General features: G+C 46.6%; 1 protein-coding gene across 1 annotated transcript in view; it reads right to left on the bottom strand.

Moving 5' to 3' along the window:
* Positions 1-24,310, bottom strand: part of LOC119386812 (uncharacterized) — a 172,510-nt gene extending 148,200 nt beyond the window's left edge. Inside the window, exons 1-2 of the mRNA XM_049414047.1 lie at positions 24,264-24,310; positions 22,944-23,164 (exon numbers count right to left, since the gene is read on the bottom strand). Of these exons, the coding sequence (XP_049270004.1) occupies positions 22,944-23,164; positions 24,264-24,310 (268 nt within the window). The remainder of the gene's footprint in view (positions 1-22,943; positions 23,165-24,263) is intronic.
* Positions 24,311-27,489: the final 3,179 nt, after the last annotated feature.

The raw sequence follows: 27,489 nt of genomic DNA, 5'->3' as shown, positions 1-27,489 counted from the left end.
GTTGCTTTCCCTCCCCGCGACACAAATCTCGCGGTTAATCAACTGGTGCTGGTCGCCTTCAACGACGCCTCCTAGGTCAGCTACTTTGTGAGCGCTGACGGAAATGATGACGCTAGAGTGAGGGCGAATTGGGACGTGGTCTTCCATCGCGTTGAAGCCGTGCTTCCCTGGAAGTGTGACGGCGGTAATGCTTTCTCTGTAATAGTGTTATCGACTTGGATCTCAGGTCGATGACTGCACCATGAATGCCTAAGAAGTCGATACCATAGCTCGGCACACTCACTCATGAGTGCACTCACTCACACTCACTCACACTCATTTGAACGTTGTGAGTGTGAGTATGAGTGAGTGCTCATGAGTGTGAGTGGACGTGAGTGTGAACGTGAGTGAGTACTCATGAGTGTGAGTAGGCGTGAGTGTGAACGTGAGTGAGTACTCATGAGTGTGAGTAGATGTGAGTGTGAACGTGAGTGAGCACTCATGAGGGTGAGTAGGCGGGAGTATGAACGTGAGTGAGTACTCATGAGTGTGAGTAGTTGTGAGTATGAACGTGAGTGAGTGCTCATGAGTGTGAGTGGACGTGAGTGTGAACGTGAGTGAGCATTCATAAGGGTGAGTTGGCGTGAGTGTGAACGTGAGTGAGTACTGATGAGTGTGAGTAGATGTGAGTATGAACGTGAGTGAGGACTCATGAGTGTGAGTGGACGTGAGTGTGAACGTGACTGAGCACTCATGAGGGTGAGTAGGCGTGAGTATGAACGTGAGTGAGCACTCATGAGTGTGAGTAGTCGTGAGTATGACCGTGAGTGAGTGCTCGTGAGTGTGAGTGGACGTGAGTGTGAACGTGAGTGAGCATTCATGAGGGTGAGTTGGCGTGAGTGTGAACGTGAGTACTCATGAGTGTGAGTAGATGTGAGTATGAACGTGAGTGAGGACTCATGAGTGTGAGTGGACGTGAGTGTGAACGTGAGTGAGCACTCATGAGGGTGAGTAGATGTGAGTATGAACGTGTGTGAGTAGGTATGAGTATGAACGTGAGTGAGTGCTCATGAGTGTGAGTGGACGTGAGTGAGTACTCATGAGTGCGAGTAGGAATGAGCATGAACGTGAGTGAGTGCTCATCAGTGTGAGTGGACGTGAGTGTTAACGTCAGTGAGCGCTCATGAGGGTGAGTAGGCGTGAGTATGTACGTCAGTGAGTGCTCATGAGTGTGAGTAGTCGTGAGTTTAAACGTGAGTGAGCACTCATTAGTGTGAGTAGGTATGAACATGAGTGAGTGCTCATGAGAGTGAGTAGTCATGAGTATGAACGTGAGTGAGCACTCGTAAGTGTGAGTAGGTATAAGTATGAACGTGAGTGAGTGCTCATGAGTGTGAGTAGGCGTATGAAAGTGAGTACTCGTGAGTGTGAGTGGACGTGAACGTGAGTAAGCACTCATGAGTGTGAGTAGGCGTGAGTGTGAACGTGAGTGAGTACTCATGAGTGTGAGTAGACGTGAGTATGAACGGGAGTGAGTACCAATGAGTGCGAGTAGTGTGAGTAGGCGTGAGTATGAGCGTGAGTACTCTTGAGTGTGAGTAGAAGGGAGCTGTATGTGAGTGAGTATTGGCGAGAGTGAGTGGACCTGAGAATGAACGCGAGTATCGACTGTGTGTTGCCATGAGTATAACGTGAGTGATTACCGATGACTGCGAGTAGACGTGAGTGTGAACGTGGGTGAGCTCTCATGAAAGTGAATGACGTGAGTATGAATGTGAGTATCGACGAAGATAAGAGGACGCGACTATGAACGTGAGTGACTACCGATGAGTGTGAGTTGGCGTGAGTATAACAGTGACTGAGTGCTCGTGAGCGTGAGTAGACCTATGAACGTGAGTGAGTACCAGTGAGTGCGAGTAGGCGATAGTGAACGTGAGTGAGTACTGATTTGTGTGAGTAGGCATAGTATGAACGTGAGTGGGTACTCATGAGTGTGAGTAGAAGTGAGTACGAACGTGAGCGAGTGCTGATGATTGTGAGTATACATGAGCATGAACCTGAGTGAGTGCCGGTGAATGTGTGTATCGACGGCTGTGAGTGGAAATGAGAATGAACCTAAGTGAGCCCCGATGATTGTGAATATAAAAGAGTATGCAAGTGGGTGAGCACCAATGAGGGTGAGTGGAGTGAGTATGAAAGTGAGTGTGTACCTAAATTTGCGAGTAGAGTGAGTATGAAAGTGAGAGCCGATGAATGAGAGTAGACGAGAGTATGAAGATGAGTGATTACCGATGTGTGTGAGTATACGCGAGTGTGAACATGAGTCCTGGGAGAGTGATAATTGAGTGTGAACACGACCTGTGAGCGTGAGTAGATATGGATATAAGTGCGAATGTTTGACTGTGAGTATGACTGTAATTGAGTATGACTGTATCAACATGAGTTAGCGCCATTAGTGGGAGTAGACCTTATTATGAACGTATCGGTTAGTGTGGGTAGGTAAATAAAACAGTGATTGAGGAACCATGGTGTGTGCCTTTGAGTGGTAGTCGGCATGACTTTGAATGTAAGTACTCAGGAGTGAGAGTTGAGGTTAGTATGAAGGTAAGTTAAAAGCACCAAGGAATGTGTGTCAGGGGTCGGCAAAGTTTATTGCACACACTCACTCGTTCACTCAAAGAATATGCTGCTTCTTATGGGCTCACTTGGTCTCAAACTCGCTAAAACACTATTCAGCCAAGCTCACTCACATTCAGGCTAAGGAGAGGTTTCCTCATCCGGATTCACGTGGACTTAGAAGCATCAGATTTTTCTCCAAGTGAACGCACGCGGACTCCACCCTAACAATATTGAGAACTGCCAGGCTCGCTGGGACTCAACATCACCAGTTTGTCCCAAACGTACTCACTCAACGACTACAAAAAAGATCAACGACCATAGCTCGGCACACTCACTCATGAGTGCACTCACTCACACTCATTTGAACGTTGTGAGTATGAGTGAGTACTCGTAAGTGTGAGTGGACGTGAGTGTGAACGTGAGTGAGCACTCATGAGTGTGAGTAGGCGTGAGTATGAACGTGAGTGCCTATGAGTGCGAGTAGGCGTGAGTATGAACGTGAATGGGTGTGTCTATGAGTGTGAGTAGGCGTGAGTATGAACGTGAGTGAGTGCCTATGAGTGTGAGTAGGCGTGAGTATGAACGTGAGTGAGTGTCTATGAGTGTGAGTAGGTGTGAGTATGAACGTGAGCGAATGCCTATGAGTGTGAGTAGGTGTCAGTATGAACGTGAGTGAATGCTTATGAGTGTGAGTAGGTGTGAGTGTGAACGTGAGTGAGTGCCTATGAGTGTGAGTAGGCGTGAGTATGAACGTGAGTGAGTGCCTATGAGTCTGAGTGGGTGTGAGTGTGAACGTGAGTGAGAGCCTATGAGTGTGAGTAGGCGTGAGTATGAACGTGAGTGAGTGTCTATGAGTGTGAGTCGGCGTGAGTATGAACGTGAGTGAATGCTTATATGTGTGACTGGGCGTGAGTGTGAACGCGAGTGAGTGCCTATGAATGTGAGTGGGCGTGAGTATGAACGTGAGTGAGTGCCTATGAGTGTGAGTAGGCGTGACTATGAACGTGAGTGAGTGTCTATGAGTGTGAGCCGGCGTGAGTATGGACGTGAGTGAATGCTTATGAGTGTGAGTGGGCGTGAGTATGAACGTGAGTGAGAGCCTATGAGTGTGAGTAAGCGTGAGTACGAACGTGAGTGAGTGTCTATGAGTGTGAGTAGGCGTGAGTATGAACGTGAGTGAGAGCCTATGAGTGGGAGTAGGCGTGAGTATGAACGTGAGTGAGTGTTTATGAGTGTGAGTCGGCGTGAGTATGAACGTGAGTGAGTGTTTATGAGTGTGAGTCGGCGTGAGTATGAACGTGAGTGAATGCTTATAAGTGTGACTGGGCGTGAGTGTGAACGCGAGTGAGTGCCTATGAGTGTGAGTGGGCGTGAGTATGAACGTGAGTGAATGCTTATGAGTGTGAGTGGGCGTGAGTATGAACGTGAGTGAGTGCCTATGAGTGTGAATAGGCGTGAGTATGAACGTGAGTGAGTGCCTATGAGTGTGAGTAGGCGTGAGTATGAACGTGAGTGAGTGCGAAGGCTGGAAATATTGGGGTGAGTGAGTGTGAGTGAGTATTCTCTTACAGTGCCGACCTATGGTCGATACCAAGGATGACATCTCTGGAGCAACGTTGTAGGGCTACGAAGTTTGCGGGATAAATCTGCTTGTTAACGGAGATCCTCGCTGTGCAGATTCCGCCCAGCGTTCCCAGGTGACCTCCAGCTGTCCGAATTTTGGGGCCTTCCCAGGCGGTCTTGACTTTCTTCAACTTTGTGGCGAACGGTCCACTGATGACAGAATAGTCGGCTCCGGTGTCGACGAGAGTTGCGACGCTGTGGCCGTCGATAAGAACCTTGAGGTCGCTAGTTCGTCGTCTTGCGTTGCGGTTAGGTCGTGACGTCAGATCACGACTTTGTTGATTTGTCCCGCTGTTTCGACGTTGCGCCGTCAGGTCTTCTTCTTCGGGCCGCGAAGTTGTGACGTCAGGGCTCCATTCGGCTTGCGGTGTGTTCTTTAGATTTCGTCGTGGCGTAGTCGTCGGTGGCGGATGATCCGCACCTCCGTCGGTTGTTGCCCTTAGTTTTCCAGATACGGCCCCGTGCTGAGCCAGTGTATCGTCGGCGTTATGGAGAGACTTGGCGGCCTCGCGACGGCGATCGGGAAGGTCCCCGGAGTGTCCTCTGCGCTCGTGCGAGGTGGTCGGCGATGTTGTGTGGTCGTTCACCCCGCTGTGGACACGGCGCGTTTACGTCGAAACCACGTAGCCCCATTTGTCGGTACTGGCAGCGGCAGTAGGTGTGACCAGCCTCTCCGCAGTGGTAGCAGAGTGGACGGTGGTCGGGGGCACGCCAGATATCGCTCTTCCTCAGGGTGTAGCGCTGGCCGACAGGCAGATGGTAGGGCGTCGGTGGAGGCGGCGGCGTCTGGCGATGGTACTGCGGCGGTGTGGCGTCTATGCGTGGGTGTTCAGGAGGAGCATAACTGCTGGCTGCAGCGGCATAGCTCATAGCCTGCGGCTGCGTCTCTGCTAGCTGAGGCGCGCCCAAAAACTGCTGGATCTCCTGGCGCCCGACGTCGGCAATGAAATCTACTTCAGGTTGCGATGAAGGTAGAATTTTTCGCAGCTCCTCTTGCACGACTTCTCGTGTCGTCTCACGCAGGTCGGCGGATCCTAGCGCTTGAACGTCGGCGTAGCTTGGGGCCAAGAAGCTGTGGTTGTATTGCCGCATTCACATCTCAAGCGCTTTCTCGATAGTCGATGCATCCGAAACAAATTCAGCGAGCGTCTTCGGCGGGTTCCTTATCACCCCAGCGCAAGAGTTCTTGTTTGGCACCCCGCATGAGGAACCTGACTTTCTTCTCTTCGGGAATACTTGGGTCGGCGTGTCGAAACAGGTGATTCATCTCTTCCTTGTAGATCGCAACGTTTTTATTGGGCAGCTGCACACGGGCCTCCAGCGTAGCTGCGGCCCGTTCCATGCCAACCACGCTTGTGAACGTGCTTAGGAACGTCGTCCGAAAGAGACCCCATGTTTGTAGCGCGGATTCTCGGTTCTTGAACCACGTCCTCGCAGCGTCTTCTATGTAGAAGTAGACGTGACGCAGTTTTTCCTCGGAGTCCCAGTTGTTGAAGCTGGCGACTCGGTCTTACTTCAGCCAGCTTTCTGGGTCTTCAATCGACGATCCACGGAAAGACGGTGGCTCCCTGGGTTGGTGCATCACTACTCTCGCGGATGGCATAGCGGCGGTCATCGTCGCTCTTGTGTTCGTCACCATGGTTTCTCGCTTCTCGGGTAGGAGTCCGTATTCGGGTTGCAAGCCTTGTAGCCTGTGGCTAGCTCGCTGTTGCACGAGGTCTTCGACGTCTTGTTCACGCTGTGGGCTTGGTTCCCGGCTCTTTGTAGGTGTCCGAAACATCAAGGAAGCAGCACCTCCACCAGATGTCACGGGGCCGTGACGTCGACAAAGGCAGCAGTCAGCGTGTCCAAGATGAAACCTTTTATTTGACCGAACTTGTGGCCTCGAAACAGAAAGCCAACCTACAGCAATACACACTGTACCCTAATAGCGGCGAACAGAGTGTCGGCCGTCGAAAATCTGCTCATTGCTGGGACGCGCCGTATTTTATACATCACGCATCGAATTTTCCAGTCTTCTCACTGGTGCTCGTTCAAGCTCTGGAATAATCTGGACTGTTCCCGTCCTGCGCGCAATATTAACAAAGTGATCTACTACAATCGCGAAGCTTCTCGAACACTGCGGTGCGGTCAGCATCGAACGTTGCTAACAGTCCTTGCGGGTCAAACCCGAATACATAAAAATAAAACAAGAAGTGGGCGTGGCAATATGGCACAGAGGCTTTTCCAAAAAACATCGTTCATCTCTCCGTTATAGGAATCGGTAACACGAAAGTAAAACGTGTCTTTGCAGTAGTAGTTGAATGATTACAGTACATTCATGTAAGATACTTGCACAGTGCCTATTGGTGCTTGGCAGCTATAGCGCCGTTTAACGGTGGATGCACCCATGTTTACGCTTGGTGGCACATCTCCATCCCGACGGCTAACGTCCATGAGGAATGATTAAACAAACCTTTGTGATAGGTGTAGTAGTTAAAGGTGAGAGCGTAATAAGAGAAAGCGGTGTGACAGCCAGAAGAGCGTCGCTGACTGGACGCAAGACTTGGGCATGCCATAGGGCATGCGGCATCCCGCCTCATGTTAAAGAGTTATTGAACACCACGGCGGGGCTAGTGGCATACGCAACGCGCGTCGTGTCTGCCCTCCAGCCTGGCCACGATTTTTGTCGGGGCGAGCGTGAGCGGGGAACGCAGTGTTACAGCAACGCTTCCTCTATTTTGTTGCAGCTGGGCGACGCACGCGGCCGTCGCAGAGCTATATTTAATATGGATGGATGCTATGAGCCAGGCCCAGACTTGGGCTGAAGTCGCCACCTGTCATTGTGTAAGGCGTTGATAAAATTTCACTTCTATTGAAAATGCATCGAATGGGACGCAGGCGTAGCAACGGCGCATTACAGCAGCTAACAGTGCATTACTGCACTTTACCGCTCCCACATGGTGACACCACCCCGCCGGCCAAGAGCACTGTGAGAGGAAAGTGCGAGTTATAAAAGGCGCGTTTGTAAAGCTTTCAATAACATTGCAATAAAAAAAGTGACCATGGCGCAGTCGAGAAAGCCTCCTAGCCTTGACGCAGGCCTTAGGTCTTCTCTTTACCATGCAAGCCACAGTGGTTCGTTGTAGTTTGAGTAAACTTGTGCTATTGTCTTACGGCAATAATATTTTGAAGGAAAGTAACGCAAAAGTAATCAATTTATTTTTGTAATTGCTCAGTTACTTTTCTGGGGCTATTTTGACTACTCTACTCAATTATATTTTAAAGGAAGTGATTGTAATTGTAATCGGTTACTTATTTTGTGTGACGTGTACAAATCTGTTGTCACCAGGCCCTATTCACCACTGCACGTAGTCAATCCAAGGGCGGTATCGGGAGAGAGCTCAGCGCTAACTTCTGTGTCATCGAATAACCATTTCACAGGACAAGCAGGATAGTAAAAAGAGGACCAAATGCTCCTCGTAATGGCTGATATCCGCCTTCCGGCAAGGAGCGTGCTCTGAAATTCTCTAGCAAGATGTTTCTAATGCATACCGAGGATACGATACAGCACGTACGGTGCACACCTCGATGCAGAACTGTAGTTGAGCAGTTGTGGATGATGTGAATCTATTAAGCTCTATCTGTGGAGTGCCGAGCTATTCTCATTCAAGATGGCCAGACCTAGGCATTGCTGTACTCGCGATTACGGTGGCTGAATTGTGAACCAGCCGTACAATGAGCCAATGCCCATGTAAACTGTTGAGAACACGAATTCTTCAGGCTGTGTCTTAGCTGGGACATTCGCCTCGCTGTAGGGGTGCCCTTCATATCGGTAAATGGTGTCTATTGAAAGCTCTCCTATTATGGACATATGAGCATTTGGGTGAACCACAGCCAATTTTTCACTTCAATCAAGTCTGTCTCTCACTATTCAGAAGGAGCACAAAAGATGGCGCAATTGGATCTGCGCTGAGTGCGGTTGAATCTCAGCGCTAGACATTAGTGAGCTCCTCGACCACTACAAAGTTAAATGTACGCCTCCAAAGCCACGTCCTCCCAGGCTGCAAGATCCACCGCGTAAACACCATCCTGGGGCACGTTTGTTGTACCGGCGTGTTGCAGACCTGGGCCTTGCTGCAGTTCGCTGCGAATACATAGATGACATATGATTCCAAGCAGCGGAAGGTCGGGTATAGGATTAAGACTACGTTTGCGGAAGAATTATTATCAAAACCGAACGCTTGAGCGACAAGGGAGTCACATTGTGATCTTGCAATCGGCTATGCACACTAGAGAAAGCTCGGTAACAAACCACTGCTCGCCGAAATGAGCACAGAGTAGCCCATTTTAGTCAACACTGGCCAGAAGTTAGTTAACGTTGGCGAGTTCTAGCCCACGCTTAGCCATGACTAGCTACCGTTACACAACACTGGAGCTGACACTAAACTAGCCAAGCAATGTCTGACGCGAATAAGAACAGTAAATTTCAGGACATTTATATCATGTCATGCCAGTTACGTAGTGTCGCGCATTTGCTGGTATCCTAGGTGATGGCCGCGAGTGCATCTCGCCATTTACGCAGTTCATGTCATGTCGCAGATCACATGCAGGTCGGGGCAGCTGCAGTGTTATGTTGTCACTTATGCGGCACTGATGTCAAGAATGTCACGCATGTCATGGAATTATTAAAATGTCATGGCACTTATATATTATCATGTGATTCGGTGCCGCATATTTGTCATGCGTGTACGCACATTCCGGTATATTTACAAGGCTAGAGTTATCCAGCGCATTTTGCTTTTATGCGACTAAATGCGGCACGTGCTATGTAATATCTATCACGTCACTTATGTCGTGCATATAGGTGCTAATGGCCTTCTCTTGGAATATAGTCAGTTACTCTTATTGGCCCGCAGTTATCTTGCCTACGCGCTACATGCCCTGCCCATGTATATTTCTTCTTGATTTCAGCTAAGATGTCCTTAACACCCGTCTGTTCCCTTCTTGTCCCTTCTTGTCTCTTCTTGTCCCTTAAGGTTACACCTATATTTTCCTTTTCATTATTCGCTGCGTGGTCCTCAGTTTAAGTTGAACTCTCTTTGTAAGCCTCCAGGCTCCTGCTCCGTAGATAACTACCGGTACGATGCAGCTGTTATATACCCTCCTCTTGAGGGATAGTGATAAACTACCATTAATGATTTGAGAATGCTTGTCGAATGTGCTCCAGCCCATCCTTATTCCTCTAGTTACTTCATTCTCATGGTTCGGTTCCGCAGTTACTACCTGTCCTAAGTATACGTATTCCTTTACAAATTCCAATGCCCCGGCACCTATCGCAAAGCGCTGTTCTCTTCCGAGACTGTTGCATATCACTTCAGTTTTCTGCATAATAATTTTCAGACCTTTATTTGTTTGATTGCTTGTGTCATGACATGTCATTACATGTCATGACAGATAAATAAACGAGCCCCTCGAAGCATTCGCCTTCTTTCCACATGGTGCTCGCTCTTTCTGATGCTCGCTTCGAGCTCGAGTCCAACGCTTTTACGTGGTGGTCGCTGTACTACTTGGGCTAACCATGAAGCTTACAACTGATAAGCTTCATGGTTCTACAAGCGTTAATTCTTGTACAGCTAGAAGCACGTCGGCACTGTATGGATCAAATCAGTTCTGCGGAATTCCACAAGGAGGTTTCAGGGTTATGAAAGGAAAAATTATACAGATGCGTTTAAATTATTATGCTATGTATATGAACCTTTCATGTAAAATACCAAAAAGGCATTCTATAAATTATTTTGTAATGACCATTTTATTTTCTCAAGGACATGTTCTTCATGAGGCGCTCATGCAGCACTTGCGTCTCCTTGAGCGAATTTCCGCAAGGCGTCGAAGCCACCTTGAATTGTACTATTAGTTAGTTGCTGAATATTTTTTCTAATCATTTCAGCGAGGAATTTAGGCGGTAGGAAAAATGTTACGACAGAGCTGACTGTACCTATTGGCGTTATATCGACATCTACAGCTTCAGTTGCGATTAACAGCTGTTTCAGCTCAAGGATGGCTTTCCGCCTGCAAGAAAGCAGAATGGAAACCCAGTAAAAACACTTGAGAAATAAAAAAAAAATTGGCCGCGTATCTGCGTGCTTCGCTGCAAATGTCGTGTAAAGACGATAGAAGAGGCGCTGTGTGAGATATGGACGCCATCTGGCAATACGTCGGGAAACATGAGTGCTGTGTTGCGTGCTGGTAGTCCCGGCGCAGCAGCAGGCGAAGACCGGCGGTGACCAACGCGACCGGCGGGGGCGCCAGCCAGCCCGAAAACGCGGTTTGGCGCGAAGCGCTGAAGCAGAGAAACGTCCGCACTCAACGAGTACTCTCCACACACTCTTTTATTTACACGTCGCCTGGGTAAAACAGGAACGCCAGAGCGGCGCCCACAACCGGCAGCCTGAAGGCCGCCCACAACGCTGCTTTTTCATTTTTTAAATATTTTTTTTTCAGCTTCTTGGCCTTCTCAAAACTAAAGTTTTTCAACACCAACCCATGGCATTCGTACAGTGCAATACAGAACCGAAACCGAAACACAACAATGAGCTCGTGCGAAGGGCACGGAGGAAGGCAAATTTCAGCGCAGTCGCAATTTCAGCTTTGTTGAAACAGCGCTCACTAGACGACGACGAAGTAAAAGAAGGCACACGACAGGCAGCGCCTGTCCTGTGCCTTCTTTTACTTCGTCGTCGTCTAGTGAGCGCTGTTTCAACAAAGATGAACGCATACCAACTCGCTCAAGCTTCCATTCTTATGTATTTTCAGCGCAGCTTAAGAAACTAGGGTCCTTAAAATTACGTATGTATGCATTTTCTATTAAAGGAACACGCCACCTAATACTTACCTAGTGATGTTGCACCTCAGATATGCATGATATTTACTTTTTGATCGACAACGTTCACAAGTATGAACAGCCGTACCAGTTCAAGACGGCTGGCCCTTGGGCAAGTGGTTCAACTTTGGCCGAGTGGCTGAATCGAGGGACGTGCCGACAAACAGAAAGACAGACAGACAGAAAGACAGACCAAAATTTCTGCGTTTAAGTTCCCCAATAAAGACTATCGTCTTTAATAAACTGGGGAGGGGGTGAAGCATGCAGGGATGGGTGTTTCACCTCCACTAACGTGAAAGCTGTGGAGGGGCGAGCACGCAGTGTGCGCCGGTGGTTCCCACAACAAAATCACTGCTAATGGGCAATGAGAGACAGAAGAAAGATGAGGCACAAAGACCCGCAGTCCACATTTAGTCAGCGTGCAGGCTGCGAATCTTCATTGTTCAAGTACGCACAAGAGAAATCTCCCACTGGCACGATACTGCAGGTCAGGATCCAGTACCTATATATACGGGCTGGCCAGTGAACGGTTGTGCAGAGCGAGCAGTCAGTTTTTTCAATCAAGAAACTCGCCAGCAGACGCTGCCTGCGTCGGCGTTGTCTCACGAGGGCGTGGGCGCGTTCTCGTTCATTGCGAGCTGGTAGTTCAGCTTCCATCGCAGAAAAAGCATTTTCATAGTCAACGCCGCCGTTCGCTCTCTCGCTAGACGGCGAGCGCTGAGGCGGCGGCGCCCTGTTTTGCGCTCAAACAAATGGACCGTCACGACAGCAGACGACCATGCACGCCGACACACCGAGACTCTAAGGTAATTCGCCCCTAATATAAATGCTTAATCAGACATCTTGCGCGGAACGCCACACATCGTGGTTATTCGTCTCATGTAAGCGTTCGCTAAGTTGTTCAGGCAATAAGGCGCATAGAGGCAACCAAGCCCGCTAGTGAACACATGTTATATGCCAGCAGTAATAATGTCGGAAATATCCTCTATTGTATGCGAATGTTGTAAGCACCGAAAAATCTTCCATCATTCATTAACATAATACACCATAATGATGGAATGAATTGTATCATAATGGTGCATATTTAGTGGATATTGTAGGTGCACGGTGGCAGATATTCTGTCCTTCTTCCAACAAATGAAAAAGCTTAGCCTCCACGCCTAGCAGGCCTATATTGTACAATTTAATACGAAATACTATTCCGTTTGCACATTGTCATCACGCTTCGCACCGACGGCGATGCCCACGTGGCTGGCAGAGGTATTTCGGAATGGCCAGTCAGGGAGGACCAACACGGAATGGTATTCGGTTTTCGTATAGTATGAGCCCCCAGTTGGGTTACCCTGAACCGGGACTGTAGGAGAGCAGATAACGACATCAATAGATGTACACGGTAGGCGTCTCCTCCGGAAAAGAGAAGACGCTACGGCTTGAAGACGTTGCTGTGAACTGCAGCACACTCTCGATCATCGTTCCGTGTAGTCAACTGCACGCGGACGCATACGTTTGGTATGTTTTGTGGGGGGTCAGGGTGGGGGCCGCTTTAGCCGGATTATTGTGCATTGAGTGACACACCCAACAACTTCGGTATTTAAGAGACAATTCCCAAGTGACATGGTCGGCTATGACAACGTTTTAGCGAACTGTTATGTTTTGTGTGGACATTTCAATTGCGGGGACACTTGTGTTTTGTCAACTATTGTGTTGAGTGGATAGAATATAGTATTGAAGAACTTGGACTAAGTGCGTGAGTGCTGTACTATGTGTCTTTGGACAGCCTTGTGTTTGTTTTCTTCTTCGCGCGATAACCATTGTTCAAGAGAAGAGCAGTAGCCGGCGCCAGGCAGTGGCACCAACCTGTACTTATATGCATCTAATAAAAAAAAACAAGAAAACAAAAAACACCCGATCTCACCACCTTGTCCACTGCAATATCCACATTTAAGATGGCAAACATTTCATCGTAATGGTGGATCATGTAATGAACGAGGGAGCAAACACTCCCAGGCTTACACGCAAACAAATACCCAGTACTGTGAACGGGCGAGAGACCACAGCCGTAGCTCAGCTGGTAAGGCATCATGTGTCGCTCAAGCACACTCACGCAAGAGGAAACATCAGACCGGACGGAAGACGGACAAGACAGAAGGATGGTTTCTTGCTTTGCGAATATGCTTCAGCGCTACAATATGTCAGTTAGTAAATAGCAACTTGTCCAGGAACACGTTCTTCTGGTAGAGCATCAGACGCGTTATCCAAAGGTTGTAGCTTCGGTCCCTACAGCGAAAAAGTTGTTTTTGTCCAGTTTATTTTTTTCAATGCAAGTCGTAATTACTACAATACTGTTAATGACTACATACATAGTCCCCTATAACCTCCTTGACTTCATTGTCTGTTGGATTCAGTAGGTTACGATTATGTTTAGGGATATTGTGCTTACTATTTTGCTCTGTGGAAGATAGACTGAACACGAAAGAGGGCTTGTGAACATCACCTTTAACAAGGAAGAAAATGAATTAAAACGAAGCGAGGCATGTTGTTGGGCTAGTCGCTTCATTGTAAGAACACTTGTAACAACAATAATGTGCGCCAAATACTTTTGACGAGGCACATATGTTTGCATGCACACTTTTGCGGTTACTCTTTCATGCACAATGCAAGCAGCGCTGTCATGCAAGGCGCCCAGTATAGTAGCGCTGTATTTCGTGTACCTTCTTTCTTCAGTCCGTGTGTGGTTGCGCTGTCGTTCCATTATGAAGTACGACCAACTAGCCCAAGTTTCAGTCTTATTGCACAATATATCGTCTATGAAAAATATAACAGTTTTAATCAAAGAATGATTTTATCAATATTATCAACCTTTCTGAAAGTTGGGTCTCCATACGACATTGAGTACCTACGTCGGGAAAAGTATTACAAGAATCGATGTTGTCGTTGAAACGTTGGCATAGAGGGTGCTGTACAGAAATTAGCCTTAAGGCAACGAAAGAGTGCACTGTTTCGTTCATGATTTTTGCACGATGATAAATTGACACATTTCTTCTTTAGCAGCGTAAGATTGGTGCTCTATAGCTGGTCAACTCACACAGAGCAGTAACTTCACAACTGTAACGTCTCGCGGGCAGTGCTCTCAGTGCCGCCATTGGTAGTTAATGCTACCATGTTTTCATAGGCTTTTAGCTGCTTTCACCTTTCTCAATAAAACATTGACACAGTTACGATAGCTTAAAAGAGCGTTGAATAGCAACGAACTCGCGTGCTTCGTTCAGCATATTTTGGGGCGGAATAGTGTGGTACTATTCCGTATTAGTTATTCCTCATTCGCTTTTCATGATTGCACGAAATCTTCCAGGCCATGTGCAAAGCGCTTGTGTGCAACGTGATGAAACAAAAGTCACGAAAACACCCCATCGCACAATAACTGCTTATGCACGATGAGGCGCAACTTCAGAGAATAAGTTATTATGGAGCTGCATTTGCCTCGACATTGGTCCATCGCAAGTGGTCAGAAATTCTTGCTTTGCGCCAAAATCGTTTTCCTCACAGGCGACGTAAAAAAGCGCTAAAACTTGCCACGTGAAAGCTATGTGTGTGCATGATACAGCACATTTACATGATAAGAAACACTGATTTTCACGAAATAGCCGAAGAGAGCCCCCTTCCGAACGGAAAAGAAGATAGCGGCTTGCGGATCAATTTGGCAGCAGCTGCTCGTAGATGCTCGCAAAGATGAACCTATTAACTTATAACTAATGTTCTAAGTGGTGTTATAAAGTCGTCGAGCCATCTTTGCTGGCTATAACATTGCTCCACGAACATTTTGTAGCTCAATATTCACTTTTAAACGCCTTAACGCAAGCTGCCACGATCCTTGTAAGCTACGGCACGATAAGCAGCGTTCGGAAGCAGAGCCAAACGGAGACCAATAAGCTACCCTCATCCCTGGTTTCATTTCTGAGAGATCCGCCCAAATAAACCTTCTCCCCTTCTGTGCGCTTATCAAGTGATGCCAGCATGTAGATAAATAATCTTTTAACTGGAGACAGTGCTCTTCGTTTACCAAAAACTTGGATCATCTCCCCGAAGGGAACCCTGATGGGATGCGAAGCAGCAGCGGTGCACACGGCGTTGACCCGGTTGAAACGGGCGTCGACGCGGGTGCTGGAAGAACGGTTTGAAGCGAAACTCGGTGTAGCGTTTACTCGAGTAAACGTTTGTTTGAAACGCAAAGACAGGGGAGGCCGGTTGGGTTTCGTGTAAGTTTCATTAAAGCGTTTGGCAAGACATCGTAGTCGTTGTTTCTTCAGAGACACGGGCGCTGGACCGGAGCAGGCGCGCGTTTCGCCTTGACTACCACGGGTGAAGCGAGAGAGAAGTGACACGTTCAGAGGTGTTGCGAGCGGGCGGAGCAGCCGGCAGCTGCGGGCGCTACGGCGAGCATGCTGCGGGTGAGGGAGAGAGTGACGTCAGCGCGCACCTGCGAGGGAAGCGTGCGACGGGAGCGTGACGTCAACGCAAAGCTGTGGCGTGACCTACTTCGCAACGCTCCAACACCTACGGCGAGGGGAACGCGTTGCGGCGCATTTGTACGGCCGCACGTAACGTACGGCGTTACACACGTGAGTCAAAGAGCTGCTTCGCATCTAAAAGAAAAGAGTATGTCCGGTAAGGAGAAATGGCGTTTCGTTCGGTTCTTGAGAAAATGTTGTTGGTTCCCGACAGCACTTGCGTTGGCGTTGCCGAAAAGTTGACGTCAGGAAGAACCGAACAAGAACAGCATGGAAAAATGCTATGTTATTCCGCCGCTAATATCTACATGTAGAGTTGCTGACGACTCGTTGTTGATCCAGTAACGTAAAGGTTGAAAGCTTTCTTTCTGCCGCAAACAATACTTGTTGCGGCTTAACGTTTGAAAACCACGATATAATCGGACAGACGCCGCAGCGGAGGGTTCCGGAGATTTTGACCACCTGGGGTTCTTTAACGTGCACCTAAGTCTTAGTGCACGGGTTTCAAGCATTTTCGCCTGCATCGAAATTGCGGCCGCCGCGGTCGGATTCGATCCCACGACCTGCGGGTCAGCAGTCGAGCACTATAACCACTAGAACACAATGGCGGGTTCTTTCTGCCGAGTCTGGCTTTCGTGTGTACGGTGCCCAGCCAACTCTAGTCAAAGAATAAAAAGATGCCGGTGCACTCCATGGCGACGCGACTGAATGCACGTTGCGGACTGTTATATGGACTAAGTCGGACTATTTTTGTGGTCTGTTTAATTGATTAAGTAGGCAAATTATTTACAAGCTTTTGAGGCAGCGGAACTGGACAAAAAGATTTCAATGACAAAGTTGTAGCTCGATTTGCAAAAAGACCAGTTAGATGGTTTCTAACTTTCTATCTAATGAGTAATAGTGTTTTTCTGCTTACTACATATGCCCGCGAAACACAAAAACAAACCGCGTGACACGCCCGCTTGCTCGCGGTGATTACAGCGACCCCTAACGCTCCACGTACAAGCAATATGCTTCCATCGGCGCGGTTCACGACAGACATAAGTAGATACAGCGTTTAACGCACGTGCTGCCGCAAGCAAAGGTGCGTCATCGCACAGTCAGTGCCATTGTCGGTGCCCTGTCGCATTTGAAGCGTCTAAGCGGCATCACCCTATTCCAAATGGTATATTCATTTGCACGCAAAACGTTAGGGAGCACTAAAATCACGACGCGCAAGCGAGCATGTCGCACGGTATTTTTTTTTGTACTTCACGGGCACCTGTAGTAAAAAAAAAGAATGCATATACTTCATAGATGGAAAGATAAAAATTTTCTAGTGAGGCGTTCTTTACAGCGATCTGAAACTTTCTTATTGGAATTTGTCGCCTAGCTTTGTTGCTTGAAAGGTTGGTTAATTAGGCTCGCCTAATTACTAATTCAGCCGAACACAAAATATAGTGTGGCTTATTCCATCCAACGGTGAGCAACATGCATTTCGTCTCGTCGCCATAGAGTGCATTCCCATATATTAAAACTCTCGCTAGATTAGCTAGGACTAACATCTATGTTTATATAACTAAAAAATTGCTCTCTTTCTCTCCGCTGCGTATCAATGAAATATTACTGGTTCAATTTCACAAAGAGAAATTTACACTATGCAACAAAGCGCTGCGTGCAATAACATTTCTATCGGTTTGGCACCAATATTTTCATGCATTTAATTTGGAATATAATTTTCATGATCTAGCCTATAAAATACACTAATTAACAAGTGCGCTTCACGGAACCACACACTTATGAGAGTCATCCGTAGGAGGTCGGCGCTATCATAGCCAATGAAAAATCAATGTTATCACAAGAGCCACGCTGAAAAGAACAGCACAGAAATAATAGCGGAGCAGGAGATCGGTCAGCGCACACGTGCCTACTGTCACTGATTTTGCGGAGGTTTTCCCTCATACAGCATCCACTGTCGTTTTGAAAAAAAACTACCGCGAGCTTATTGTAAAATGATACCAAGCTCTAGCTTCGCGTAGCCAGACTAATGCTTCTGTTTCAACCTTAGGAGTAGCAGTACTTACTCGATAACCTCGATGGTGATTCTCGCTGAGATGTTGACGCTCACAATTGCCGTGAAATCAGTCAACAGTGTGGTGACATTCACATGAAATGTCACTGAGAGGTTGCTGATTGCCACGTCGACGTGGGCGCGTGCACAACTTTTATCAATTCTAAGGATGATGTCACCAGTCTGGCGCAACTTGGACAGACCACGGATGGTTCCATTGATAACCTGGACCTGAGCGAGCCTTGCAAAAAGGTCTTGTGTGATTTTCGGCAGAGGGGTGGGGTCTAGGCCGTACTTCGTAAACGCATTGCGCAGATAGGTTTCAAACGTAGTGCAGTGCTTGCATTGCGCTGCAAAGGGTGGAGATTGTGAAACAGAAAAAAAAAGTTCATGAAATCAAGAACTTGCGAAACACTAGTATTGACGACAGCAAAGTATGGTTGCAGTGATAACGCGTAGTGAGTCATGTGGGTGTCATATCTGCTTGCACCCAGCTGCAACATTGTCAACGCATTAAATTAGTACTTTCAGCCAATTTTGCGAATAAATTTTTAAAGCGTTCTTTGTTAATACTGCTTCATGGTTCTCGAGTTGCAATAACGGGAGCACTCCATACGGTAAATCGCCGTCGCCGTGACATGCTGCATAAGGCACAGATATGATGAGGCTGTTGCGCCGCGCGTGTCGTATAGACCATTAGTAAGACGGTAATGCGCGCGCGCGAGCTGAGACGACTGGCATCCAGACGCGCCGCTTTATACCTGCAGAAAAGTGTGGAGGGTATGAGCTTGCGAGATACGATGACAGGGACAGGGGGAACGTGGACTTCGTATGCACGTGAGGGCCTAGTACCTTCGCGTATTGCTAGACTTACTTTATCGGCTCCTTCAGGAGCCAAAGTTGTGCAAATGTAAGTCTGCCGTCTTCGGCCCGAGAAAAGTTGAGCTGTTGAGGTAAAATCGCGCGTCACGCTTGGAGCAGGCAAGCTCCTCGCTGGATGCGCTAGATGCCAAACGCTGAATTTTGAAGCTTCCGAACACTTCGCTGTTATTTTAGTTTTCATGTCCGCTGAACGTAACCAGTCTTTTTCTCCTATGGAAGGCCAGCCCCGCACGAGTCATACTTACGTGGCAGCTTCTGCGGCCGCCTGCAGTTATATGAACGGGGACGAAACAAGCGCGGTAACCCGTGACATGATCTCCTTTTTAGACAGCAATGTATCCAGTGTCGACAGCTCAGAAATCGTCGTCAGGCGCATTGCAAAACGAAGACTGCTGAGCATGTCATCCCTTTCAAGTAAGACCGCCGCAAGGGCGACTTGATACTCCAAAAAATTAATTGTTTTCGTGCCAGAACTCGCCACAAGGAACATCAGGCAGCTCAATATGGAAAAGGTAACGATACATATTGATGCACTGGCCCCAGAGAAATAAAATACATTTAAGTTCTACTCCTTTGGGAACATCTTGGCTACAGTCGTTGAATATATGACAAGCGTTGTAGATTATGAAAGTTCGCTCTTATGATCAATCTGGCAAGGACTGCAATACCGGTGCCCTATGAGATATCCGGGCTATTTCGAATGCTCATTAGCCAATACTTAAAAACACAGTTGCAGATAAAGCTGGCGCAACACACGTGTCTAGCTTTGAAAAGTCGCGTTGTGGGAACGTGACACATAAGGCGGCTAACTTCCGTTGCACGTCTAGAAGGGCCATTTTCGCAGTGTGGTTCATCCCTTCATACCAAGGCCGCTCCACTGCTAAATGTGCACGACGCTGGGACATGTGAGCAGTGTGTGCAGGAACGTGACATTGTGTTCCCGCTGCTCCGCTCATCACACCACTGATGCTGAGAGACTTTCTCCTCACCGAGATGCTGCCAAGATGAACAACAGCGCCGGTGACGCTGCTTTCGATGGCGTTCGTCAAAGGTCATACAATATCAACTACGTACTTGCTACAACCGTCTCTACACCCCCTTTGCCACCCAGGCGAAGCATGATTGCCCTAGCCCGCGGAGAGAATTTCTGATTCTAGGATTGCACTCTCCGGGTGTAATTCGGGCACTCACTCCCAAGGCACTGGAACACTAAGCTCACTATAAATTCCAAATAAATCGCCAGAGAAAGATAAGAAGGTCGCTGCGGTAATTCGTTCACTGGTAGATGTTCTTTAGCGCTTTGCAGAACGATGACTAATACCGACCACTCAAAGGGCGTTACAGATACTGGGCACAATACGTCCAGTGTTTGGCCATTCAAATCATTATGTACAGCAGCAACGATGTACCGAGGACATAAGAGAAGCCGCCATGTCTCATATTACGTGTTTACATTGGAACGCTTTCAGAAATCAGCTGCCATCCTGGCCCACCAGTTTCAATTCAACTGTTGCCCAAGAATGGCTTCAAACAGAAGTGCACTGCTTTGCGAACAGTTCAACGTGCTTATCCACCGCAACGTGATCATTTATCTCTTCGTCGGCCTCGGAAGCCTTCTGGATACGGTGCCCATCTCCGTGCCAAGAACACATAGAACTCAAGCTCAGAAACCAACCTTTGCATACATCAGTGAAATACATATACCGTGAAATCCCGAGCAAGCGCCCACATCCCCTACGGTGAACAATAATTCGACAGATTTGGACGGGAGGCCCATGCACGGTCACGGATCAAAATTCAAGATGGCGGCGGAAGAGTTGCACGTGCTTCCAGTGAAATGCGTTATTAAATAGGCATGCATTCACCGTCGTTATTAGCCGTCCTCAAACAAATAAAACAAATTGCGGCCAGTTTGCACTAAGTCGCTCAAAGCATGGCACAGCAAGGCACGGACCCTTCGCCGCTCATACTCCTCATCGACCGACACGTCAAGCTTCTATATGCGCGGCTTCCCTTTCGGGTGCGCTTGCTTGGTCATTGGCGGATATTTCAAATCTCCAGCAAGAAGGAGGGGGGCGCTTGCTCGGGTGGGAGCGCTTGGTCGGGACTTTAGGGCATTAATATGCCCTCTTGAATCAAGCGCCGCTGTTTGTTCCTTCTCTTTTCGTTCATTTAGAGCCCATTCGCTCTACCCCTGTGCAGGGTAGCAAACCGGACGCAATTTCGGTGGATCTCCTTGCCTTTCCATTTATTGTGTATCTCTCTTGGTCAAACTCCAGTACACCCAAGTTCTACCTCCTTTATTCGGGACAATCGGGTACCACTTGATTATGAACTCGCGCATTAGAGCAACGATAAGGGCAAGGCATTCTGTTAGCGAAGAGGATTAAAATTTGAGCGTGTTAATACCATTACGTAAATGTGTACATATATATACACAATACCCAGAGCAACATCTTTTATATTGATACGTAGAACGTACATGGTTTATTGCTAAGATCCCTATAAACGCCATGTGCTCATTATAGAAAAATGGAAAGCTACGTGGAAGGGGCAAAACAAAGAGCCACGGCTGAGGGCCGAAACCTAGCAACATATGCGCTAAAACAACAATTATGTGTTAATTTACTTTAACTTGTAGAGCACATGATTCATCAAGCTTTGCTTTATGGTTGTGCTCCAAAATCCTACATGTTGTGTTTTCTCTACCTGTGTTGCTATAATAAAAGGAGAGACACTCCATCCGAAAATTTGCCTTCGACACGTTGTTCTAACGAAACACCAAGTGGTTTACGATACTAACGCACGTCATCCGTGTTACACTTATGCGCGAGTAAAAGCGTGCAATCGTGAGCCGTGAATCCTGGAGCCGAGAATTCGACCGGGGAGCAAAGTCGAAGTGAGTGCGCCGTAGCCAGGCGTGGTGGGATAGGGTGAGCGTAGGACTGTGAAAATCACGCGACACGAGAATGTGGCCAGGTGCACATGTGCGTCTCCGTCTAGTCAGCCTTTTAGTGGCAGCTTGCACAATGACGTTGCGCAGAGCGCTAGCACTTTCGCTTTCCTCGCACATCTGCGGCGTATGAATAGACTGTGCGTGCCGAAATGGCAGATGGCCTTTTGCGTGCGGTGTGCCCACGCGCCTATTGTTGCAGGTCGCGGTATTTTAAATTTCGGAGACGTAGAGAGTGAGAGACAACGCGATGTGTTTTCTCCTTCCTGCACGGTGCCGCTTATGAGGCGAGAGTTGTGGCAGTGACCAGTCACGGTCAGCAAGTGGGATGTGTTAACTCTCAAGCGTGGGGCGTGCGCTGATTGTCCGCGCTTGTTGCATAAAGAGGTCTCACGACACTAGTAACATTCCTTGTTGTAGTTGGCTAATACGTACCTTTCTATCGCTCTCAGAGATTCTCCTTTCGTGCGAAACTGCGGCTGTTTTTTCAGTTATTATTGGTGCAAAGCATATTGCCTATCATATGTGTCAACTTGAAGCAAAAATATTTCTCAACATCATATAGACACCGCAGAGGGAACTATATTTCTAGTATTTGGTTGTTTTACTTTATAAAAGGCGCGTAAATGTACATCCGCTTACATTACGTCTCATTAAGTTTTGCATTGTGTATTTACAGTCAACATCCCGTATAAAGTTGTGGTCTTCCAACTACTCCTCCCACACTGATACAGTGCGGATATTCATAAATATGTAGTAAAATAATTGCGCTGGCCATAAATGCGCACTTTCTGCACACCTAAACACAGGGAAATATATTGCCAGTTACACAAGCCTCGGATGACAAGCCGGACATTGCATTAATAGTTCTTAAGAGAACTATTAATGCAATAGGTTAATAGGTTGAACATTACGCTTAAACATTACATTAATGAGTTAAACATTACGGATGCACGAGCTCAGTATCTCCAAAACTGTCACATGCACAGACCATCTTCACTATTATTTGTGGGTTCTGAATGGTTGACCTTTTTTTTTCTAACAACAAAAGTTTAAATTTAAATACACAGTCTAATTAAAAATACTTGATAGGTTGTACCACGAATAAATCACTAGTTTTAGGCGCATTCATACGAATACCTATTCCTGGTCGCTAGGACATATAGTGCTTTCGACCAGACTGTATTAGATTATGCCGCACTAAAATGTTTTCTTCCTGATAACCAATTACTTCGGCAGTTTTGTTTTCTAAGAAACAGCTAGTTTTTTTAATAAACAGCAGGAAGAATAAACTTTTATTAAAACCAGCATTTTAGTTGGCTGGACCTCCCACGTGGGGACATCGAGGTCTTGCCTTATGGCCGCCTCGCGGGCTTCAACTCATTTGCTTTATTTTACTTGGTTATTTCTGCGAACTCCTTCCGTAGATTGTCACGACTTGCTTTCCAAAAATACTTCAATTCTTACCTATCTCTCCTGTATGCCGCTGTCCAAGTTCGTTTAGGATTTCTTGAACAGCCTTGGGAAGTTCAGTACGCAGTTTCTGATTTATCTTCTTGTTAATGCATTCTTGCAGCTTATGCATTTTGTTTAGTGCTCGAAGAACACAAGTAAGGAAGGTGAATTTCATCTTGAGCTTCTCGATGCCGGTGACGTCAAACCGCGTCAGCTTTAGCACCCCACCCGTCCTGTGAATTGAACAACATTCAAGAAATTACTGTATTTCGGAAGTACAAACTACATTTATAGTCATCAGTCTTTTGCTAATTTATTACACATATTTACTAAACATCAAATGCTCCGCCATAATGCAATTATAATGTGTTGAATAGCTTATTTTGAGTGACTGTCGTCACGATCGTCAACATATATTACACCAAATGCTGTACGGATGAAGTCTGCTGTGTATCATTAATTATATTAACCTTGCTTCAAACAACACCGCCATGTGTTTGCAAGAATCCTTGTTGCATATCACGACATTCGGTTCTCTGCGGCTCTCGACCGCGCCACCCTTGCTTTGATACCAACTTATTACCCCTCATCGACCATTTTCGAACCGTTCCTGCGCAGAGTGCGGACTTCCCAGCGCAATTTTTTCCTCTTGATCGGATTGCGCTTACCAGAGCCATGGATGCGGCCAGGGCTAGGCAAAGATACTTCTAAATTGCATCGCGATACGATACTAGATAAACAGGCAAGAAGTATTTGAGATACTGATACAAGCTACCACAACACTGATTGTATCCGATACGATACATGTCAATTGTACCTTAGGATACTTCGATACATTCGCAAATTTCTTATTATATATCTCTATAATATCGCACTAAACGCCTACGCGCCAAAATGTTCGCTTGAAAGTTTATTAACTGCGTCCAATTTTGTTTCATTTGAATGAAATGCCTGTTAGTATCTCAAAGGCTTTGTATTTCTTGCTCAAGGTATATTAGTTTCATTCCGAAACAACTTATTGGCGTGGCTCTAATTGCTTAGCACGACAGCTGTTTATGCGCTTCGCTGATTGCGGTTTTTGCTTGTCAATTTTGTAATTGATGGCACTCGCTGCTCTGCTTGCCGATCAGCTTGCGGGTTGCCATCTAATCACGAGAGCTTCAATTAGAAGTTCTGTTCTGTTCTGTTCTAACTGTTTTGCTGTGGAGAGGTTGAGGTCCATATTACCTCGGCTACTCCATATCAGGAAGTTATAGAAGTCTCCGCAGGATGGTGCAAATAGCACTGGGAAGTTCTACCTAGCCTGTAAACGTATTACGGCTTTCGCAGTACCTGATCACTAGGCAGGTGTACAGCAGCAAGAACGTTGGCAGCGACATTCTTTGCTACGCCTCGTGTTGACGTAGAGGACCTAAAACTGCAATCGCTTTTACATTCTACTTACCTCCTGGCGTAAAGCGTTCGCTAGCGACATACTCAGTAATGCGCAATTTTTTAACAACTTCTCTTCTACGAGAGAACATGTGTAGCCCAGAAACGTCTGAGACGTATTGTGTAGTTGCGCAAAGCGCCGCAGGACACCGTCGCTATTCCCGCTATATTGCCACTTTTATATCTATAATTACCTGGTCATTAGTAGCTGTAAAAGCATTTAGGAAGCCTATAAAAGGAAAACAAACATATCTAAGGAAAATAGATAAGCGGTTCTGTATCAAACACAGTGAATAAGTATAGAAACCGATAGAGGCGGCACCCCCAAGAGCTAATAATAATTGTTTCGTTTTACGTCCCAAAGCCACGATTATGATTATGAGAGATGTCGCAGTGGAGGGTTCCGAAAATTTGGACAACCTGGGGCTCTAAAACCTTAATATAAGCGCGCGGGCTTCTAGCATTTTGCCTCCATCAAAATACGGCCGTCGCGACCTTCCGATCCGCAGTTAAGCACCATAACCACTAGACAACCGCGGCGGGTAACACGTAATAGCTGTGGCAATTGAGCATTTAAGGTAAGACCTCAGAGAATTCAGTGCCTATAGAAAATGGCGCAAAACCACTCGTTTGGACGCTAACGAGGAAAACGGAGCATTTGGTCGAACAATGTTTCTCCAGTCCCTTTGCCAATATCTGTAAGATGGCTCCTAATAATATACGTTATTGCAATGCCAACTCAATTTCGCTGTTTTACTATGCAGTACGCAGAATTTCTGTTACTCCAGGCACACGCAGATTACTCTATATTTGTCCTCAACATCGCTGTGACATAACAGTAAACTCAAGTGGAATTTATGTACGCAAACAGTAGCAAAATGGCGCAGATAGTTAAGAGTAAGAGTGAAACAGAGAGCTTCTGTTGTCAGCACGGTAAAGACATATTGTAGTAAGCAGATCTGAAAAAACAATACAGACACATAGTTAAATATATGGGATGGAAACGAAGGACAGCTTGGAAAGAGCTTGTGTTAACAATTAAATTATGATTTTAATAACTCATTGAATAAAAGAGAAAACTCACTGAATAAAAGAGACAGAGATGTACGCCAAGATAGCTTCTCTTAGATGCAGCATCGGTACCAGTGGTTCTATAGATGTTATAATCGTATTTGCATATAAGTCAATCTCATTGCATATAAGTCAAACTTACATCCACGAGTTTCTTCAAGTCGACGTTGTGTTAAATCCATGCGACGCATAGCAACTCCATTCTTGCATTCTTCAGACTTCGTAACGAAGCACAACGCAAGAGAAACTTCGACAACGACACTAAAGAGGCATCAGAATTTGTGCAAAAGGCGCCGCACGCATTGGAATTCGTGGCACAGAACATTGGCTAAGTGCCAAATGTCATGGCACTGACACCACTAAAGAGGAAAAAAAACGAGAAAACGAAAGGTCGGCTGGGCGCAGACGTTTGCGCTCTTGTCTGTCGAGACGAGAGCGCTACCACGTGACTGCGCTCCATCAGTAGGGATGCTCAGAGCTCATCGCCTGCCCTCGCTTGAAAACTCTGGCGGAAAGATAAAACATTGTCACTGCCCGTAGTTTAATTCTGGTGGCTTAGTGACAACAGTGTCAAATTGAGAAGCGGAGTTCAGTCAGCGTTTGCTCTTTTGCATGGTGGTGTTGCGATCGCAGTATCTTGTATTTTAAAATACACGATACATTCATCAAAGTATCGGAAATACAGATACTGATACACGTTTTGCGAGACGTATCGCGATACTGGTACAAGATACACAAAGTGTATCTAAGATAGTATCTAAGATACATGTATCTTCGATACTGCCCAGCACTGGCTGTGGCCTATGCACCGCTTTGTGCCTTCTCGTGATTAATACCACAATCACGTGAAAAGTTTAATGTGAGAAAAGGCGTGCAGACGCTACACTTGGAAGAAGTTGTCGTTCAGGTTATTCTCAAGATTTTTTTTTCCACCATCGTTAATTAACAGCAACAACAGTGATTGTGGCTACAACAACGAAAATAAACTTCCGCGGCAAGATTTACAGAACATACCAAGCAAAAGTACGCTTGCATAAATCTAATTCCAGACTAATAGTAATAATGATAATGCATGGGGTTTCTGCCTCACAATATTATCATGAGGCATGCCATAGTGGAGGGCTCCGGAAATTGAGACCCCCTGAGCATCCTTAACGTGCGCCTAAGTCACGGACTTCTAGCATTTCACCTACAAAAAAACGCGACTGCGGGGGCCGGGATAGAACTCCTATATTTCGGGTCAGCAGCCGAGTAGCTTAAGCACCGTACCACAGCGGCGTAGTTAACTGCTAGCATAACATACATCTCTCTAATGGAGAAAATTGTTAAAGCAATCAGTGAAGCAACTGCTGTTGAACCGGAAAGTACCTTGAAATTTTGCAATATTTAACATTCCACTGCGTCCGAAATTACGTGAACGTCATACAATATTCAAAATCGCAAACTTGCTCTCTGATTTCGGTGACGAATTGAAGATCTGGTAGAAAGATTGAAATGGTAACCTTTGAATATCCAATCAAGTTTTTTTTCCGAAGAGAGACTGAAGCCTTTAGTCCGCGCAATTGCAGAGCCACTCGAACTTGCATCTCTTCATTCCACCTTGCTTCAAAATTGTTGCAGCCTATTCTTTGAACAGAATCCAAGCCCTGTATGGCCACGTTGTAAAACTCCAAATGGTACTTCGAGCGCCCTAGGAATACGGTTTCGTTGAAGTCGGGAATCGACACATTCCTTACCAGCCCAGAAGAAATGTATTTTTCCAAGGCGAGGTCCAGAAGAGAATTTCTATTAGGATGTCCTTCATCAGAACAGCTAAAAATGTCATGTTCTGGAGAGAAAATAAAGAGGAAAATGGTATTTCAGAGCCTTGTAGAATCTAGGCAACTAATTAGCAATGACCGAGCAAAAATAGTTTTATTTTAGCCCTTTCGGCAATCTCTGTTAGATGCGACAACAGCGAGCAGCGTGGTTCGCTGCTGTAAATTTATTTCAAAGTATGAAGAAAGAAGAATCGTAAATGACACAAAAACATGGCTGATCCCTCCGTCATAGGAAT

The sequence above is a fragment of the Rhipicephalus sanguineus genome, chromosome 3, assembly GCF_013339695.2.
Source record: "Rhipicephalus sanguineus isolate Rsan-2018 chromosome 3, BIME_Rsan_1.4, whole genome shotgun sequence".
Lineage (NCBI taxonomy): Eukaryota > Metazoa > Arthropoda > Arachnida > Ixodida > Ixodidae > Rhipicephalus > Rhipicephalus sanguineus.
The sequence above is the reverse complement of the archived record's forward strand: the minus strand, read 5'-3'. Positions and strand labels throughout refer to the sequence as shown.